Below are 20,242 nucleotides of genomic sequence, written 5' to 3' on the forward strand. Positions count from 1 at the left end.
TGCTCAGATGCACAGATATTACACTCTGCTGTCTTACAATACCATTGTAACATCAAACACTGGTCCAGTATTGTTATCTACAGAGAGAAGTGACAAATGAAATACAAACTCCTTTTTAATTTAACAAAGCAACTAGCACCAGCAGCCTTCAATGTTTCTTACCTAATCCTACAACTGCAGAAAACAGCTGTACTATGAAAAGAGTAAGAATCAAAAAGCTGGACTGAAGACTGCATACCACTAAACTAATATGTAACGTATATGTTCATAGGAAAGATCTGAACATTAGCTTGTTAACATTCAAAAAGAACTCATCCAAGATTTTTTACTTCGACATGTTTATTTTGGTTGGATGAACAGACTCAATGAACAAGCTGAAATAGTATTCTTCAGCCACACAATTGCCTCTCTGTGGACTTTTATAACTAAATGTTTGAAAATATCAGAAATACGTGGATATTTTCATGAAGTAGTTCAATAGTTACTTCTTATTCCATGCTTCCTTTTCACGTCTCTCACGGATTACTTCTTTTAGGTATGGTTCAAGATAATGGTTATCCTAAAAAAGAACAGAATATATTTAAATTTATAGTGAGGTCCAGAAACATCTCAAGTCATTCCTACAGACTACTTGTCTCTCATTCCTCCTCAGATTTGACTAAACACCAACCTAACAAGGGGAAAAAAAAAATCAAGCCTTCCTTAGTCTGAAAAGGTAAACTTTCTATCTGTCAAGTCTGCATTGAGAAGTTTTCTACTACAGCAACCACTAATGCCTAATTCCTCACCAACATTAACAAGCAAAGGGATGCTTCCAGCTACAGCTCTAGAAGCAATGTTCTTTTGGCAGATACCCAAATGTACAAGATCCACTTTAATTAGTTTAAAGTCCAATTATAATAATCTGGAGAATCTGTTTTTGAGCTTAACTTCTAAAACCTGGGATTTGGTGGAAACTTGTAAACTTGAATTTGGTGGAACATCTTGACCATGTTTAACACTTACAAACCAAACTGCTGCTTTAGGAAATATGTAACTGGTTATCTGATGGAGCAGTTACCCAGATATACCAGCAAGACCACAAGAAAAATCCTCTGCTTACACACAGACACATTAATACTCTTATACTATCCTATAGTCAAGGGTTTAGCAATAAGATTCTTCTCTGCCTGGTAATCTGGAGAAATCTGAGGTGGACAGTAATGCAAAGTATGCGAATCAATTCACTTCTAAAAATAAAAATTAGTTAGATCTGAAAAGGAAAGTGTAGTTTGCTTTTCAAATTACAAGATGATGCTTATTTTAGTGCAAGATTTCCCTTTAACTTATTCTTCCTTGGCACCTTCATGAATAAAACCTTTGGCTCGAGATTTTCTATAAGATTAAGATATTAATCAGAAAAGCAAGAGACCTTTTGTAAGAATTTCCAAGCTATTACAGAGTATTTCTTTATCTAATAGCTTAGAAGAAATATTTTGTCTGAACACAATGTGCTATGATTCTGAGCTGCAGCTTGAGCTTCTGTCATTGTGAGAAAAATTTGGTAATTTCTACCAAAAACCAGAGATTTCTAAAGAGCCATCAAAAGCTGTGTTTTCCAGAGGTGTTCTGTGAGACACTGACTCATGTACTCATTATAAAGAACATGTAAGCATGTGTCTCTTCAGCAAATGACAATCCCAAAGGCCAGTCACAGCAGTGCCATCTAAGACCTCCACCCTGAAAACGCTCTGTACACGCACCTCCTCATACTTCACCCACTGGTCTTTCGGAAGGATCTGATGTTTCAAGCTCAAATCCAATGCTCGCTTTATGCGAAATATTCTTTCGTTGTAAAGATGTTCTGGAAGTCTCTTCAGTGCTTCTTTTACATCATCGTCTTCGTACAATGTATCATCTCGCATTAATCCTGTACCAAGAAGTATCGCTGAATAAATATTCCTAAACAAGATTTAGGATTGACACAAGTGTTTCTAAGTACCACGGGCAAAACACTTCCAAATGCAAAATCATGAAGAAAAACCAATCCAGGAGAACCATTAATTGCTCACAGACAACATGCAATTCTAAACACTGGCTTTCACATACTCTACCTACTTTTTTTTTCACTCCTTTTCTTAAAGAGAAATAAGGAAAATAAGTATTTAATTCAATGTGTTTAATAAGAATGTGTTTAATACAGAACAGTAACTTTTCTGGATCTGAGGGGTGGACTTATGCTCATCTATTTTTATATCTATATTTAAGATGACTCTCTAGGCAAAGGGTTTAAGAGCTCTGAATCCATTAGAGTTGGTCAACCACAGATGTGACTCCTTCAGTACTGAAGAATTATGCTCTAAACTCCCCTATCCATAATGACCAGATCTCCATTGATTATATTAAGCCACGGAAAAAGCTCTATGTTTGTGCATGAGTTCCAAATCAGAAGTTAAATCGGGGAGAAGCACCCTGTTTTCTCAAAGCCAAGAACACTCTCACACCATTTGTGGAACAAAGAGTTCTTGAAACTCAACCAACCCCGCTTAAAAGGTTCAGTATTAGCAAAATAGGACAAAATATTATTTCTGTAGCATTCCAAGACTGATGCAGATTACAAGAATATACCTACTGACTTGTGGTCAAAGGTTTTGGTCTCACAGTAAAACAAATCTCTTTTGAGTCATATATTCTTGAATTCAATTTTATAACCTATTTCAAAGGCACAGGGAGCACTGCTGCTACTTTAATTACTACATTAAATTTGGTGTTTCTCAGTTTTTAGTCACATTTCTAGAAAAGCAGCAGAAGTAAGAATTTCAGCAGGCAGACATAAAAAGAGGCGCTAAACACTTCAGCTCTGGAGGAAAGGTCTAAGCTTATTCCTCTACAGTTGTCTTGCAATTATTTTTTCTAGCTTCCCCAGGACAGGTATATTAAATTCCTTTAAAAGATTTGCACTTATTGTGGTCAGCAACAAATTACAAGCACTGAATATTCAGGTTCTTATTCAAGAACAGTTCTGCCATCTAAATGGTTGAAACAACTTTGGTAACAACTCTGAACAAAGTGAAGACAATACCATAAAGACAATCTTCTCTACTTAAGGAAACACTGTTTTGACACCTATTCCAGCACTGTTCAGGCCAGGGAGACAGCAACTGAAGTTATGGTGACACAAAGGGCAGAACTAACTAAAACCTCTTGTGCACTTTGGATACTTTGCATAAGTATTGTGGACGGACTGCTATCAGTGGGAACCTCTCCAGTTTCAAGAGCAGTCTTCCAGTTAGAAGATACTGGCTGGTGAAAGTGACTTGGTGAGGAAAGGTAAATAATCAAGCTTTCAGGACTGCTCTGTGAAAATTTTTTCAACTGCTCCAGCTTGACCTTAGCTGTTATGAGTTAATTCACTGAAAACGTGAGCAAACACAGAAATAACAGAAAAGTCACTGATTCATTACTAGATAGAAATCACGATGAGTGAAGCTACTGCCAACCTTTTTCCTCCACAAAGGTAGTAGCTAATTTTGATCAAAAAGACTTTAGCTAAACTGCATGTACATATGCCAATTATGAACCATAGCTAAATTCAATCCAACACTTACCAAGCTTGTTGAACCCAGCTGCATTATAGTACCACTTGCGAATGCTGTCTATCAGGCGACCACCTCCTGTGACTGAACGTGACCATCATCAGTTGCAGAGCAAGACAAAAATGAACATTACACATTCCTATGACAGTACACAAAAATTCGCTGGCCTCCTTCATATGCAGTAATATAACACTGCATCAAGTTTGAATCTGAACATATACAACTTGGCCTCTCACTTCTCAACATCCCTTAACTGACACTGACCAGGTAGGACTCTCATTATGTACTGCAGTTTGACCTGTTTCACAAAATTTCAATATGAGACTGCTTTAAGAGTTTAACAAGGAATTGGTCCACTGTTCCAAAACAGCACCAGCACTTCTACGCTCCATAACTCTTACATGAGCCAAAATGGTAGCGTTCTACAGAAAGCAAAACCGTCACGCTTTTCAAATAATTTATCAAAGTTCCACAACAGTGGGTTAATGTGATTTCAAGGCCAGTATATTAATATGTTGTTAACCTTTTGCTTTCCTCTCCAGTCACTTGACTGCTATTCCACAGCTTCCTTTATCAAGAAACTGCCTAAGTGAACCAAAAAGTCAACACTGAAAAGTACCCCCCAACAGAAAGATCAAAAAACAGTTTTAAAAAGAAAACATAAAAATACACAGACACCACATATAGCACATTCATCTTTCATTAAATGTGATTCTGGATGGAAAAGGTGCATTAAAACATAATTAAGTACGATAGTACAAATACCATTGAAGTAACGCAACAAGGGGTACAGCACAATATGGGCAATGCAGCCCGGGCAAGCTGTCTTATGTGACTTTTAAGACGTTTGTCTTACCAAGTCACCCCAAAAAAACAGTGGTACGTGTGATACCAGTGCGTCATTAGCGCACTATCCCATTCGGTTATTTTCTGACTCCTGCGTGCTTTAGGGCCTGAGAAGGAATAATCTTCCACCAGCCATGCGTGCAGTCGGTACCCGCGCAGGACAGCGACACCCGAGGCCCCTCCGGAGCTGCCCAAAGGCTCCTCCAATGCTCCCGAGCACCCAGAAAATCCCGGTATCGGAGCCAGGCTCCCTCCACTACCACGGGAGGGACGACAAGGAGACCCGCCAAGGCTGTGCCGCAGCACTCGCTACCCCCGTCAAGGGCACACGGTGCACATCGGCTCCCCGGTTCTCCCTGCCCCCGTCGCGGGCCGCCTCGCTCCCCGGCGTTGTGCGGGTTGAGCGCAGCCCCGCAGGCGGAGCGGCCCCTATCGCGGCCGCGGCCCCGGCGCCCCCCGCCTCCTCACCAGACGCCCTCGCCGCCATCTTGACCTCTGCGCCGCGCGGCCTCCTGGGTAACCCGCAGGGGCGGGCGCGGGCTCGCCAATGCCGCCCCGCCGCCGGCGCATGCGCCGGGTTAGAGTGGGGGAATTTGTGTGTGCGCAAAGATGAACATTAGCGAAAAATAACGACAATAAAATTTATCTTTGTAAAGCACTGTAAGCAAAGTACCGATCGATCACAGGAAGAAGCAGAAACCTCTCTCTGCTCAGGTATCGCAGCTGCCCGGTGAGCAGCTCTGCATTCTGAGGCACAGATAGCTGCCTCTCTTCCCAGCAGTTCCTTCAGGAATGGATCACTGCGTTTTAAAAGAAATAAAATAAATATGCGGGATTAGTCCAGAAATACGGCTGCAACAGGCAATTTTTAGTCAGGAAAGCAAACAGCAGAGTCCAGACTGCACCAGGCCGCGAAAGGTCTTTGCCGTGTTGTACCCAGCGAATCAACGTGTTCAGTCCAAGACTGCCAGCCCTTGTCAAGAATAGCCGAATTCTAGCCCAAACATTTCTTCTAAAGATTCTTTTTTCATCGTAGAGCCACAGATTTTTTACATGATAGTTCTTCTATCTTCTCTTCTTTTCCCATAAAATCTTTTGCTTCCTTTCTTCATAGTGTTTCTGGGAAGCTATTTTGGCAGAAGCACATGCATTTAACATTTCAAAGAAACTGGTTTAGCTCTGGCAGCGATCATTTTTACATTTAAAAATAACAAGGGAAGTAAAAGCTCAAAGCTTGAGGCATTCAAAACAAATTAAAACCTCACAAATCTCTTTGGGGTGTGGGGAAAACTCAACAAGGGAAAGAAAAAAGTAACTTACATAAAGATCCTTCTAGATTTCAGGGACACTAACAGTTTTCTTTCTGGAATTTGCCTTGATTCAGTTTGCTGATTTTTTTTTTTTTGACATTTCAAACCAGGCTGCACAGCTTTTAGGATATTAATTTCAGCAGCCAGCTTCACAACGGAACACCTTTGTAACCTGTTGAAAAAACGCCTTTTTGTATGAGGAACTTCACATACGTAATGGTGTACTTTTTTGTACAGGGAAAATAATAACATTAGCTCAAGCAGGTAAACACAACACTTCTTCACTACTGCATTAGCTTGCTATTCTAACTTTTGGGAAAGAGGGTGAAGAGAGAAAAAGGTAAGGGGCAAGACAGGGAATAGGTCACTAGCTAGTTTTTCCATTTCTCAAAACTCTGCCATTATCGAAAGAAAAAAAAAAGAAGAATCCAACTTTACTTTTCTGTTAGAGTGCTGCATCATCCACTTTGAATAAAGTTAGTGATTAATTACAAGGATTGCATTAACAGCAATCCATGGAATGAGTATTCACTCAATCCTTCTGAAAAAAACTTTAAGTTACTATAAATATTACTGTGAGCCTTTAAATCCTACAAATGTTTCATAAGCAATGAAGTCTTAAACGAGTAATAGAAAAGTTTAGAGTCCTTAAAGGGGATTGGTTCCATAAAGTATGTTTATTTCATAACTTTATTCTATTATTTTTTACATGTGTTACTAAAGTGTTTTTAAGAAATTTTCGAAGTCCTGTATAGAAGCTTTGGCAATCTCTGTACAAAACACCTCATCAGGCAGGGATACCAGCTGGTCCAGAGAGATGTAACTGGGTTGTGCTGGGTCATACTGGGCTCTTCCCAAGAATGCAAGAAACATGTGCCTCTCTCTGATTCGTAACAGCTTTGAGTTGAAAACCTAAGAAAGAAAAAAAGGGAAGCAATTTTTAGGCTGTCTAAATTTCAGACTACAAGGCATCTAAAATAAGAGCATTTTTTAGACCAACTGAAGATCTAGGAAGAAAACAAATCATTTGCGTATTTTCTTCTAATTTATGTCAAACACCAAGTAGGTTACATTTATATATAAATTACCTAAACTCTGAATGCCTCAATACAATACACTGACCTACATACACAAAGACAATCAGACAGATACAACTTTCAAGCACGTTAGGTTTTTTACTTATATATAACAACTATATTATTTTTGTGTAATCACAGCCAAGGAAGTGGAGAAGAGATATTCAGAAACAGGGAGCATTTTCCCTATACTATCAGAAGCATTTATTGTTACAGACAGATTCAGATGAGCATTGTTACAAGGAAGAAATGAACAGGTGACCACATGGCATAATGTGAACCAACAAATGGCACAGTGGCAAGGGAAAAGGTGAGTGGCTGCAACTGCTGTCATAACACAGCTAAAAGGCAGAGTGTGGTGGTTCAAAACAACCGCTTGTCTTCTGCTGCACTGCAGTGCCTACCTTTGAAGATACCTGCCACAATAAAAATCTAGACAGTGAAAGGTGAGAACAATGGTAAGGGAAACATCAAAGAAATCAGCAGAACATCTAAAAAGAGAAGGAAGTAGAGAAGATGAGATGCACAGTTAAGTCTTAAAGGCAGACATCTAACTGCATTTCTGAGCAGTACTATTGCAGAGAGAGAGGATAATGGTGAAAATATGAATGCTACAGCAAGCAGAGATTTTACTAAAAAAGAGAGACTACATTGATGAAAGAAGGATTTCACGAGGACGCAAACTAATTGAACTAGGAGAGAAACAAAACTACTGTTCCTCCTCTGCCTTCCTTGAATTTTAAGAGAGTGTCAGAAGACAGGAGAAAAAAATTTCACCACCTTTTGTGGAGTTAGCTGATAGAAAGAATGGTTACAAGAACAGCTGTAATATCAGAGAGCATTTGATGAAAAAAAAATCCTGTATACCTCTTATCTTCAGCATTATTGTAATTTGGGATAGAAGCAAGTACAGATAGAGACATATATACATTTGTAAATGCACAAGTTAAAGGCCAGACCACCAGACTGACTTGCACTAACCATATCCTGAAACTCGCAGTTTTTGAGGATGAAAGGGAAGAACAGGGAAGAGAGGAAGTGACTGTGCCAAGAACAAGGAATAGAGGTCTCCACTTACCCTTCCAAAGAAAGAGAAGAAAAATAATGAGGTGAACCACAAAGCTAACAATAAGACAACTGAGAAGGAAATGAGAAAGACCTGTGGTCACTTATATATCAAGGAGGGCAAAACTGACACAGATTGGAGTTACTGCAAGCATCCTCCTTAAGTAAAGATATATTAAACAGCAAGAGAAGCAATCAAAATCCTGGGAAGTAGTTTTATTTCCCCATATAATTTTGGCTTTTTAGTCAGTTAGATTCTCTACTAGACTTGCTTTAAAAGAAAATTATTTCAGTTCAGAAGCTGCAATTTGTCCTTTCACTTTTACCTTCTAAGAAGCTATTGCAACTGCATGTCAGCATTGAATGAAGTGACTACAGCTTTCAACTTTTGAGACGAAATAACAGTAATGAGGAGATAGAAAAAAATTAGTAATCAGGGAACCAATCTATTTTCAATCCTGTGGTATTTTAGCAATTGCCACAGCAATAGGAACACCAATGAGAATCTGAGTGCCTAATGGACAGAATTTCTCTTCTCTTTACACTCTTTTCAGATCCTAAATCTCTAAAATTAGTTTAAGTAGACAAATCTGAAAGAAATGTTTATATGTATACATGTTATCTAATGAACAGATCTTCTGCATAATCAGTCTTCCCTTGTGTCTCTTAGGTAAGATTTCAGGACAAGCAAATCCCTAAACAGGCAGTAATCTCTCTTGCATGAATCCAGAAGAGATAAGCATGACTACCTCTGTTGAAAACGTAAAAATTCACAAGACTGGGGTTAGTGATGTAACGTGTCAGGGGAAAAAAAGCAACACTTCCACACATGAATCCTCCATGGTTTCTGAATTGCCAATATAAGTTGTCCCAGTTACTCACAGGCAAGTTGAAGAATTCACACCTGAATTCACTGCATACAGTGAGGCTCCACCTTCAGCACCATATTAGTGAAGTGGCTGTGACAAAAGCACCTACAATTTATTCCCAGATTAACAACTCACCTGAGGAAAGCGAGTAAGCATGTGGTGGGGAATGCCCATTATGTTGTGTAAGTAGTCAAATGTCTGTTTGAGCCTCTTTTTACTTGCTGTTAAAATCTTGGGGGTTTTATACACTATCTGTTGAATTTCATTGCGTTGAAAACCAAGTTCAATCTGACAAACCTGAAAAAGAGCACAATTTTACCTTTACAAGTTAGCTACAGCAAACTTGGCTTATTTAAATGTCCACTGAAATAAACTGATGTAAAATTCTTCTACCCTTTGTCACACAGCAACAAGAATGCATCCCACAATAATATCCACCCCTTCAGTTGTTCTGAAGTCAGACAATGCAAGTTATCATTCTGGATTAAAGTGTAATTTGTTTACAGAGTATCCCCAAAGTAAAGATGACTTCTGTGAATGCTATGTTTTTTTCAGCTTGTCTGAGATATCAACAAAAACCAGTGTCTACATATGCGTGGCAGTCACAAGCATAAAAATTCTCCCCTAAGATCCTTCACCAGTTTCAATACCAAGCTGTCAAAAGACTGACTTTCTTGTTGTGGAGCTGCTGAGCTCTGTCAAACACAGCAATGAAACATTACTTCTTTGCTAATGTATCCAAGTTACATTTTTTATAATAGGGAGTATAATTTCAGTCCTGTAGTCTTCAACTGAAGACTGTTGAACCTGAAAGAGCTGTGTAGAATATGCAGTGTTATCAACTTATTTTACAGTTCAATAATGTCTAAAGTAAGATGTCTTTTTCAGAGACTGCCTTGACTTCAGTTATGATTTCCCAAAAGGAAAACAAAACACATTTTTTCAATAAAATCATAAGCACTCCTCCCAGATTGCAGAATGGCAAGCAGTTCATTGAGTTGTTGAGAAAGGAATTCAGCATACAGGAGTGTCTGGTAACTCAGCCATTTCTTCTGTCTTCCAGTGACATTTATAAGCAGCTTGTTTCCAGCCATGAAGCGGGTATGCTTGTCAGTCAACATAACCAGACTTTTAAATCCAACCCAGGTACTACTTCAATTGGCAAAAATGTGGTGCTTTTTGTTTGTCCAGTTTGATGTGCCAAGACTGCAGCTCTCTTCCAGAATTGCTTGGCAAATACAAAGGGAAGGGCTTAGAAACTGGGTTTTGAAGGTACCTTAGGACTTACAGATCCTCACAGGGAATTGCTTCGAGAGGTGACTATAATCAGGTCTTTCAAATCCTGGTTTTTCCTTATCTGTTTTATAAATATTTGTGCATCACACAAAATACCAATCAACTAAGACAGCATTCAGGCATGAAAAGAAGTGTTTGCATTCAGAAGTATCTTCCATGGATCTGAGCTGGCAGTGGTAAGTTACTGCATTACGGTACACAACCTGATAAGACCAAATGTTAAATCACTGCAGTTGTAAAGCTGGGCCCACTGTAGGGGTAACTGTGACAAGAATCCTGACCTTTTATCTTCTACTCTTTGAAATGGAACAGCTCCCTCATGCCAGGATCCGTGAGCTCAAGTGTAAATTGCTTTGACTGCACTCAGTTTGACAGCAAACATATTTAATATTCAGTAACTCTCTAGGCCACATATGCTAATATTCTTACTGTGTAAGTCTCAGCAATATTCAACTTATTCTATATTATTCCCACAATAGGCAGTGGTAATGCAAGCTGTCAGGTTTTCCTGTGTTAATCTCTAATCGTGCTGGATGAAACCTTCAAAGGATGGAACAAATAATAATCCTTCAGATCATTTATCATGGCGGGTATCTTTTGACAGCCAGTAGTTGTTTCTAAATAACAGTCCATTCAAAATGAAGGAAATTACCTGATCACTTTTGAACTGGTGGTACTTGGTTTCACTTTCCAAGTACTGCCCTCCCACCATCAGTTTAGGACATACAGGTCTGAACCCAGATTCTGAAACCGAAATATCCAACCTCCTGAAAGGCTAGAGCTTCTAATTACGAGCAGATTTCAACAGTGAGAACCTAAAAATCCTACCTCTTTCTCCCTCTCTCTCACACACATGTTAAAAATAAATGCTATTTATATATATATATTTGATAGATAAACAAGATAGTCACATAGAACATAGAATCTTAAAAACACATTCATTATAATATACTGAATCCCTAGCCTGTGGAAACCATGTTCATTAAAAAGAAAGCACTATTAATTAGAACAGTCTGCTACTTTCCAGTCTCCTCCCTTACCACACACACATTTCAGATTGCAAGATTTCTAGTGTTTAATAGTTTCAGAGCAGTGAGTCCGTCTGAAAATTATACATTTTAATTCACAGTTATGCATTATAGGATAATGGAATTTCACAAATTGTTATAATACATCATGCTGTTTGGCCTCGATGGCTTTACAGCACAATAATTAAACCAATACATAGTTACATTTTCAAAAGGGAAAGGAGTCTCTGTGGGTTTGAAGTTATTTACCCAACAGTTGTTAATAATGACCATCTGCTATCAGACAATAGGTGTCAAATGCACATTTTGGCAGACTAGCTACCTGCCAAGAGGAAAATAATCAACTGCACATTTCTTGCTCCTAAATACTCATGGACAGCCCAAGTTAGCAAAAACCCGTAATAATTAAGGGGGGGAGTGTTTTTCGACTCATAAAACACGGGTAACAATTTGTGTCATCAGATAGCAACTTTTGGCAGGAGGACACTGCATCAGAGTACAAGACAATAAGATACTGCTCCATGTATTCTATAAGCTTGCAAGATATAGAGGAAAACAAATTTTTGAACAAAATCCTCAGTTATTTTATATCTCCACTAAAATTATTTCGTTAAATACTTTCTATGCATGAGTCTCCTCTAGGAATTTTATCTTCTGACAACTCTTGAACTATATGGATACACAATACACTTTTAATATCTATTCACAAACTCACCTGAAGATTTTCTTTTACAGGTTCTAATTTGCCAGTCAGTAGCCTTGGAAGACGAACTACCAGGTCCTTTGTCTACAATTAGGGAAAACACAAAAGGAGTATTACTGAAAGCTTGTTTGTGAATTCATTTGTGAAAGAAAGATCTCATATAAACTTTTTTTTCTTTTTTTTTTTCAGCCGGAAGAGGGATGCAATTCATTTTTATTTCTACACCAAGGAGGAGTTTGTATGAAGCAGCAGTATATTAAGATGCAAAAAGTTACTCAAATGGAAAACAAAAAACAACATAGGTGTTGTGAAGCAGATGGGAAAAGGGAGTAAAAGCACGCGTCAAAAGCATGCTCAAAAGCTCTGTCTCTCTCAGTGCTCAAGCTATTTCTTCCCATCTTTTTAAAGAAGTTAACAACACACTACCCAATAAGGCTATAAAAGGATTTTTCAGCTCAGTGGAGTTTGTCTAATTCAGGATCTGGTTAGACCATAGTATAATGGCAATACAAGAAATTACTCCACGTCCCCTAAGCCACGTAATCACTTGTAATCCACCCCGAGCACAAGGCAGTGACTAAACCCTTTTCTGGGGAGGTGTCTTACCTCAAGCATAGAACGGCCAGCAACAGGCACTGTGACAGCTATGACTGTTCAGCTGATAGAAGCCAGCAAAGCAACCCTGATTCCACTTGGAATTTGACATTCATTGCAATCCTCACCTATTGTAGGAAACACCTAACACTGCCCACTTATTCCAAGCAAGTCCAGCTACTACCTCCCCTGAAGATCCCAAAGCAGAGTGCTGAATACCTGCTAAGCACAAAGCGTGGTACACAGTCACAAGCAAACCCAGAGGTTACTCATGGTGAACTGAGTGTATAATTTGGCATTTAGTTTGATATGATATAATATTCACAGATTAGACAATTTTTCAATTATGAGTTAAGTATTGTGCAGTATCTTGAGGAGATGAAGAGAAGCATTTAATTTTCCAGAATTTATAAAAGGTGCTTGCTGTTTCAGTAATGAATTCAGTCCTCTAACTCACCTCAAGTAATAAAATTGGACATATGCGTGCTTGTTTGTAAATAATCTGTAGCGAGTCATCTTCAAAACCTGTACTTCAGGACTTCTGAATGTTAGGTGTCTATATCACTTCCATAGGCAGTTAAAACCATGTTACCCTCTTGTAACCCTCTATGTTCTCATGGTAACGTCACTGATGTTTGTGGATAACCTTCAAACACTTGAAATATTCATACTGCAAGCCCTTACAGTTGTTAATAAGAAAATAACTAAAGACTTCAGTCTTTACCTTCTTTACACTGAGACCAAGTTCATTTTTGAAGAAACCCAGTCTGTTATCCAGTCTTTCCACTGAAAACAACAGCAGATATGGAGCTCTCGAGACCATCTGAGCAATTTCTGACTTACCAAATTTTTTTGATTTTAGGTAAGCCACTCTAGAAAGAGAACAAAAACAAAATAAAATCCAGTGATGAAAATTTTATTGCCTCCATTTATTCAGTACTGCTTAAATTCCTCAGTGATATCTTATAAATGGACAGATGTTCTAGCATTAACATGCAACCCTGCCAAAAATAATTAGGATGAATTCTGCAGTTATCGTAAAAGCAAAATACCCTCCCTTCCAATTAATTAGAAGTAAAATAAACCTCAGAGCAGAATGTCAATACTGAAGACAGATTTTAATTCCTTCCAGCTGTACTTAAGCAGATAACTATGTTAACCTACATTTAACTACCAGCCCGTCTCCTAGATTGCAAACACATTAATAGATCATCATAGGGTATGGACAAGAAGATATATACAGCTTTTTGCTATTTTAATGAATTCCATTTCTACTGCTGAAAGAACATTGTACTATACCTCATACATCCCTGTTTTGCCAATACCCTACAACAACGTTATGTGTAGAGACATTGTCCGAAAAGACATCTCTAGATTAGCTGAAGTTACATTCGTTGCAATAGGTCCCTACTTTCAGTCAGTGGTCCAATGATTAAGTAACAAATATCTGGTCATCGGAAAGGAAAAGGAGCTGACTAAAGTTTTTATGTTTAACAGAGCTTTCTTTCTTTCCAACTCAATACTTTTTCCAAACTTTGTTAAATTCAGTGAATGTGAAATCTTATTTCAAGTACTATTTGCAGTAGATGATTATCATACATGATTACCAGAAAAAGGAACAAAGGAGGGCCAATACAGCACATAAAGAGAGACACAATTAATCCATGTCTCCATCTACAAAACAACTGAACTACAGTTTGGAGAGATATCCTTTGGTTGTAGATGAGAGTATATGGAAGTATTTTCTGTCAGATGAAAGCACATAAGAATTGTTTCTATCTGGCAGTAATTTAGATACTAAATGGATTGCAGAGTATTCTGCAGAAGCAGGTATTCAGCAAAAAACAGGCTCTGTGTTAAACCACATCTTGTGCAGAGAAAAAAAAATTACCTTCCAGTCACTACAGCCTCCCTCTTTCCACAAACCCTCAAAAATGAAGTCATCACAAGCCAAAAAATGTCCAGACAGAAGATACAAGAACAAGCTCTAGATGACCAATTCCTGATTGAGCAGGCACCCCAACAGAGAAGGTAGCAGCCTAGGCTCCAGACAGTGCTGATGGAACTGGCTGCAGAAACCTCAAAGACAAGGAAAGGTTAAGAGGGGGAGAAAATCAGAACACAACAATAACCACCTGGCCCTTCAAAAATTATCCCATTATGTTTCGAATGCTGCAGCTTGGCTACACTATACTTCTTCCATTCATTTTTTCAAGGACACAGCTGCCAATCATCCCAGAAACATAGCTAAATGAGCAGATGAAAAATAAAATCTTTTGGCTGTCCTGGCTCCACTTGTTTTCTCTTAACAAGTCATTAAGATTCACACCTGAAGCATTTCTTCACATTCTGGAAAGGCAAAAACTTAAAAGAGGGATGGCAAGATTGTAATAACCTGACTCCAGAAACTGGTATATTAAAGAAACACAATCATCCAACTTGGCCAAAGTTTGAGATACATCTGTGAGTGTTGGCACCAAGGTTAGCCCTCGTTCTACTACAGGGGTCAGCAGTTCTATGTAGCATGTTAACAGTTTTAAGTCATCATTAACAATAACGTAAAACAAAGCATCTGGTGCAGCTGCAGTACAGACACTGATTTGCAACTGTCAAAATTGTTATGAATTATGGAATGTTTTGACTTTTATGATGTTTATCTGAAGTCAAATGCCAAATCTATTGAAATTTGTGTTTTGTTTCCTGGCAACGTGGAATCCATAGCAATAAAACATTCCAGAGTGATGTAACCAATACCATGTCCATCTGCACTGAACTGTTTATGCAAAGGTGATACTCAGCTTTCAAAAGACAGCTATCTGAGACACATTCACTTCACAGCCTTCACAGCACACTTGCTTTAAAGCTTGCAGGAAAGCACTCACCAGTGTCAAACTTACTGAAGAATTGTAATGCAGAAAATTAAGGAGAAATTGGACTGCTCTGTTCAGTCCCTACTTCGCAAATTTGCTTTTCAGTGCCACAGGACTGTCAATGAAAAGCGAATTTGACTTCACTGAAGTGTCAGGATATTTATCATAGCAAAAAAAAATACTCTTTTCAGCAGAGTATAAATAACTCTGATATCTAGACTCAAAACTACTGCTGAAAAATTATACAGGTTCTCTTTGGATATTGTTTCTGAAAGGCCACTTACTGAACAGGAGGTTTGAAGAACAGAGAAAAAAGAAGTCAGGTCTATCTTATATATCCAGATCATGTGCTTGTTTCCAAATATCCGTACTTTCAGATTTCTGTCTTGGACAGCTACGACATGCAAGAGCCAAGCAGACAGACTTTCTTTTCTGGAATTTTTAAATAGTGAGAAGTTCTGTACATACATTCATTAAAAAATGTATGTACATTCACACACGAGTTCTTTTGAAATAAACTGTTGAATTTGAAGTAATGTTAAGAATAAAAGTCCATTTTAGGGACTGAGGAACAGTGTAGGGCCATAAAGGTGTGAATGAAAACACACACAGAAATTAGTTCATTGTAATCTTGTGTTCAGTCTGAGCTGGACAACAGGAAAAAAGAGTGTCGCCAAAACGTTCTGCTGCTATTAGATGTCATCACGGAAGAGATCTGGTCTGCTTCTTTTACTGCAGAACTTACAAGGCAGATGTAGCATCTAGAAGAGTGGTTTCAAATCGTGACTAAAGAGGTTAATATATTTCTATGAAGCCTCAGGGACTGACATTTTGGAATCCAAGCTGATGCAGGTAAAGCAAGTGGCCTAGGAGGGCAAGCTGCTTCCTCTGTGGCAGAGAGATAGGGATGGGCAGTAAAATTTTTTAACGGTCAGTTTTCAGGCAGATCAAGGTGTTGACTTGACTTATGATATCACCACACGTCAGTGCCAACAGATGGGAAGGCACAAGAACAAGGAGCCAGGGATTGAGTCAGAAAGGAAGCAGGAGGCAACACACGATCATTCAGGCAAGGTTAAGCCATAGGGGAAAGCAGATCTTCAATGCAAGGGGCTTAACACCCTGCTGCTGTTTGAAAGTCTTACCTGGTTTCTAAAGCTTCCAGATCTTCACCAAGGATGTATGGATTTTTGGTCAGGAATGGTCCCAGCTGATTGTCTTCTACACCCACATCCTTAAGAAACAGAAGTATTTTTTTTATATCTTTTTCAAAGTCCAAGGTCAGTAAGAGCTGACCTGCCTTTTGACGTTTTTCCACTTGGGATAGGTCAACTCCTACAACAAACAAAATTAAAAATTGTTTTAAATAAACTCAGATGTTACTTCCTGTAAATGTTTCACAAAGGCACGTTGGAATTTACAGGACTACTCCTTTTTTTGCACTGATTTGGCATACTTTAATTGTTCAACACAGCAAGGTCATAACACCTTGTATATTGTGGAAAGATTCCAGATAAAACAAGCAGTCACTTTAGACACTTTTGCTGAGTTTATTTTTTGAAGGAAGACATTTGCAGTGAATCCTTCATGTGCCATATGCTCTTGTTGCAAAGAAGTATGTGTGCAAGAAATTCCCAACTCCATTATACAAAGGAAGAGAACAATTGTGCAGTGAAGTGCCTTTATATACTGACTCACACATAGTAATTTGTTACTACATGGGGCCAGATTCCCCCCTCTCAAATAATTATTTCTCCAACCTTCTTCTAGTGTTCCTTGGATGTTTGGGCAACAAGGAGGTGGCCAGCAACCTTGAACTCAGATATACCTGCAGTCCAACTGCTTTTTGATGAGAAGTAAGGTTCTTTTCCATCCTTCATTCTTGCCTCTAGTTTACTGTGCCCCACTTCTAAGGTTCTGCACAGCAACCACTCTCCTTCTTTCCAAGGATGGAGAACTGCATTTTCTTTTGCAGCAAATTAAAGCAACCTTAGCCAGCCCAAAAGAAGAGAGACCAATTAGGTTACATAGAGTGTTCCCCATCTCCAGAAGCTGTGAGAGATGCCTCCTCCTGGCACCCAAAGCGCTAAGGGACTAAAACTAGCCAGCTTTGTTTTCAAGAAATATGACATTGCTATTGAGTGACACAGTCCCCTTCTTTTTCCATTTACTCTGGATAATATTCTGCTGCTTTTTGCCATTAGTCACCATTCTGTCTTTCAAGTTTACAAGGGAACCAGTAAAACACAAGAATCTCCAAAGCTCCAGACATAGGCAAACTACACAAATAAAATCACACATACCTAGGTGGACAAGCTTTGCAAGGGTTTCTGAATGATCAACATAATCTCGGAGCGTGGTAGACTGAAGGGGAAGAATCGGTTCTGCGATGATCTGTACAGCTTCTTCCTCAGAAATCTCTTCCAAGGCAGATGAAGGTGGGATGTCATCCCAATCTAAGAAACAAATGTGGATGACCCAAATGCATTTTGTGAAAGACAAAGCTGCTCGCACCAAATGCTATACAGTTCTCCTAAAATCCAGTTCAAAATGCAGGAACACTGTGCATGAGATGAATATTCAATCTATTATTTGAAAACATAAGCTGTACTCCCAGTTTTTGCCTCTGTTCCATCTCCTTGTCACTGCTCATCAGCTCTTGCTCATGTGTCCAAATCAGTGTAGTACCCAGCCAGCCTGCCTTCAGTCTGCAGACCATATCACCTTCTTGAAAAAGAATCTCCTGTCTTCACAAATGCATTCTTGCCTGATCATATCCAGAAAAAAGGCTACCGCAAAGATTATTTTTCATAACCTGACAAGCCCACTATTTTATGCCTCTTTTGAATCTGATGCCTGAAATATACTGAAAGTTAAAACAACTGCATTTCACAGCCAACTCCAAACAAGGTATCATGTCTTATCCATTACAGAATGGTTGCTGACTGCCACCACCATTAACAGCAAAAGAAATCAAGCTCCATTTCCTACTCACTAACGTTTCAAAGAGAACATTATTATGCTTGTTCCCCCTTAAGTGTTTGAAGTCACAGAGCTTAGTGTCCTTTAAAAAATACTTCTATAAATGGATCTATTCTTCCACTGACAGGAGCTCACAGCAGCTAGATTTACTGTTTCCAGGCTGGCTGCTAGCATCTTCCTAAATTATCAGATTGATTATTGATCAACAGCCCTGATTATAAACTCTTCAGGAAGGGGGTTTTCTGTCCCCTGTACCTTTGCACAATGCCATCCTAGAGACTAGGGTAACACTCTTCCATGTCAAGAAAACAAAGACACACCAGAACTACCAAGACAGATTCCACAGTAAGTAGCATGATCCTAATGTTTCAGGAAGAGCTGCACATTGTATTTATCTTCTTTCATCTCCTTTCCTCAGGAGACAGTTGGACGAGCATTTCTCATCAGAGCAGTGCTTAAAGCAGGCTTCACACTGCTGCCTCCTGTTGTTCGTTCCTGATCATTCAAACGGCTGTATTGCGTGAGCTGCTTCAGGCGTGGACTCCCCCAGCCTTGTTCAAAAAAAAACCCAAACAAAACACCCAAACCAATCCCCTTAGTTTGTATCAGCAGGTATGTGAGGGAAAGGCAAACACTCAACTGCTGCAGGTAGATTTATCAAAAGAAAAATCCTTCAAATGGCAGCTCCAGACCTACATTTCTACCCAAAACATTTTATCTTCATCTCACCTTAAAGGTATGCTTTGGATGCCACGGTGACCACAAGAATATTTGCATTAACTACGGGGCTAAAACCAAGTGAAAGTCAGGAACTCCAGATAAGTGTTTTAGATAAACGGGCCAAAAAAAAAGAACCCAGCTGGGGTTAAACCACAACATACTGAAAACATGATTTCAAGATTCGGGAAAAATGGTATCCCTTAAAACCTCTTACCTTCATTCAATATTTTTGCATTCAGATCAGGTAATGCTTCTACTTTTGCTTGTTCCTGTTTTACTGGTGAAGGCAAATTACTTTCCAGAGGAGAGAAGGATCCATCCTTGGCACTGTCGGGCGCGAAACAGCTTCCTACAGACGCATGCCTGCATACCTGTAGTCTCCACAGAACACCGTCCTTTCCGGCGGGCAGCAAAGCCAGAGGGGCGAACTCACGGCAGGTCCGTGCGGGGCTCCCGCAGCTCCTCAGCCTCCGAGGAAACCCGGCAGCGCGGGCCGTGTTCAGCAGGCAACACCAGCGGGAGGCCTGCCGGGCCCACAGAGCCATCTCCACCTCAACACAGCATCCTGCCGGGAGAAAAAGGGCTGAGGGGCGGCAAAGGCGCTGCCTGCCTGGCCGCAAAGCCGGGAGCGCGAATACCCTGGGCGCTACAGCAATGGCTCACTACAAAGCACCAAGGAGAGGCTTTAAGGCTTTAAACGCGTGGCAAACAGAGGAGGCAAAACTGGGGAGAGAAGCCGGGTCTGAAGGCCACTGCCCGTCGTCCTGTACGACAGCTGTCCCTTTGGAAGCACGGGGGAAGCCCAGCCAGGACCTCAGCCCTCTCCGCGGGACAGGGCCCTCTGCGCAGGGCCGTCACCGCACAGCGCCGCAGGGCAGGGGAGGCTGGGCCCGGGCGCGCCGCGCTCGCCGCCCCTCGCAGGCCTCCCCATGCCGGCAGCCTCTGCGTGTGCAGGAGAATGTGGAGACCATCGAGAGACCATGGAAACACCCCCGAGACCCGCCAAGACCTCACCTGCCCCGCTCGGCGCGGCCTGACCACGTGTGTGCCCCGCCCCCAGCCCAACCCAGGCGAGACCATCCGCGAGGAAAGGGGGGGGAGAGGGAACATACAGGCACCAGAGTGCTTCCCACCGCTTGCTCAAAGGGGGCGGTGTGGCTCCACCTCTCCCCCTCCGGCGCTGCCTTCGTCCTTCCCTCGCGCGTGGGCGCGGCCCGGCGAGTTCCTCCCCTCCCCTGCCCTGCCCTGCCCTGCCTTGCCTCGCGCTCCCCTCAGCGCGGCGGGAGCGGCGCTGCCCCGTTCGGCCCC

General features: G+C 40.4%; 2 protein-coding genes across 3 annotated transcripts; both read right to left on the reverse strand.

Moving 5' to 3' along the window:
* Positions 1 to 319: 319 nt before the first annotated feature.
* LOC108493254 (cytochrome b-c1 complex subunit 7) lies at positions 320 to 4,957 on the reverse strand. Its single transcript, XM_017806434.1, has 4 exons — positions 4,890 to 4,957; positions 3,588 to 3,659; positions 1,743 to 1,909; positions 320 to 559 (listed from the first exon to the last, which is right to left on the reverse strand). The coding sequence occupies exons 1-4, from the start codon at positions 4,906 to 4,908 to the stop codon at positions 482 to 484; spliced, it is 336 nt and encodes a 111-aa protein (XP_017661923.1). The 5' UTR covers positions 4,909 to 4,957; the 3' UTR covers positions 320 to 481.
* Positions 4,958 to 6,389: 1,432 nt separating this feature from the next.
* MTERF3 (mitochondrial transcription termination factor 3) lies at positions 6,390 to 20,164 on the reverse strand. Of its 2 annotated transcripts, none has more exons than XM_017806433.1 (8): positions 19,949 to 20,164; positions 19,149 to 19,499; positions 17,536 to 17,688; positions 16,378 to 16,567; positions 13,087 to 13,234; positions 11,781 to 11,852; positions 8,877 to 9,038; positions 6,390 to 6,643 (listed from the first exon to the last, which is right to left on the reverse strand). In XM_017806433.1, exons 2-8 carry the CDS (start codon positions 19,477 to 19,479, stop codon positions 6,449 to 6,451), a joined length of 1,251 nt encoding a protein of 416 aa, XP_017661922.1. In that variant the 5' UTR covers positions 19,480 to 19,499; positions 19,949 to 20,164; the 3' UTR covers positions 6,390 to 6,448. The 2 variants fall into 2 exon arrangements, with proteins under 2 accessions (XP_017661922.1, XP_017661921.1); XM_017806432.1 differs by having other exon boundaries at positions 20,047 to 20,070.
* Between the last annotated feature and the right edge of the window lie 78 nt (positions 20,165 to 20,242).

This window comes from Lepidothrix coronata, unplaced genomic scaffold (genome assembly GCF_001604755.1).
Source record: "Lepidothrix coronata isolate B3197 unplaced genomic scaffold, Lepidothrix_coronata-1.0 Scaffold15, whole genome shotgun sequence".
In the NCBI taxonomy this organism is placed as follows: Eukaryota; Metazoa; Chordata; class Aves; order Passeriformes; family Pipridae; genus Lepidothrix; species Lepidothrix coronata.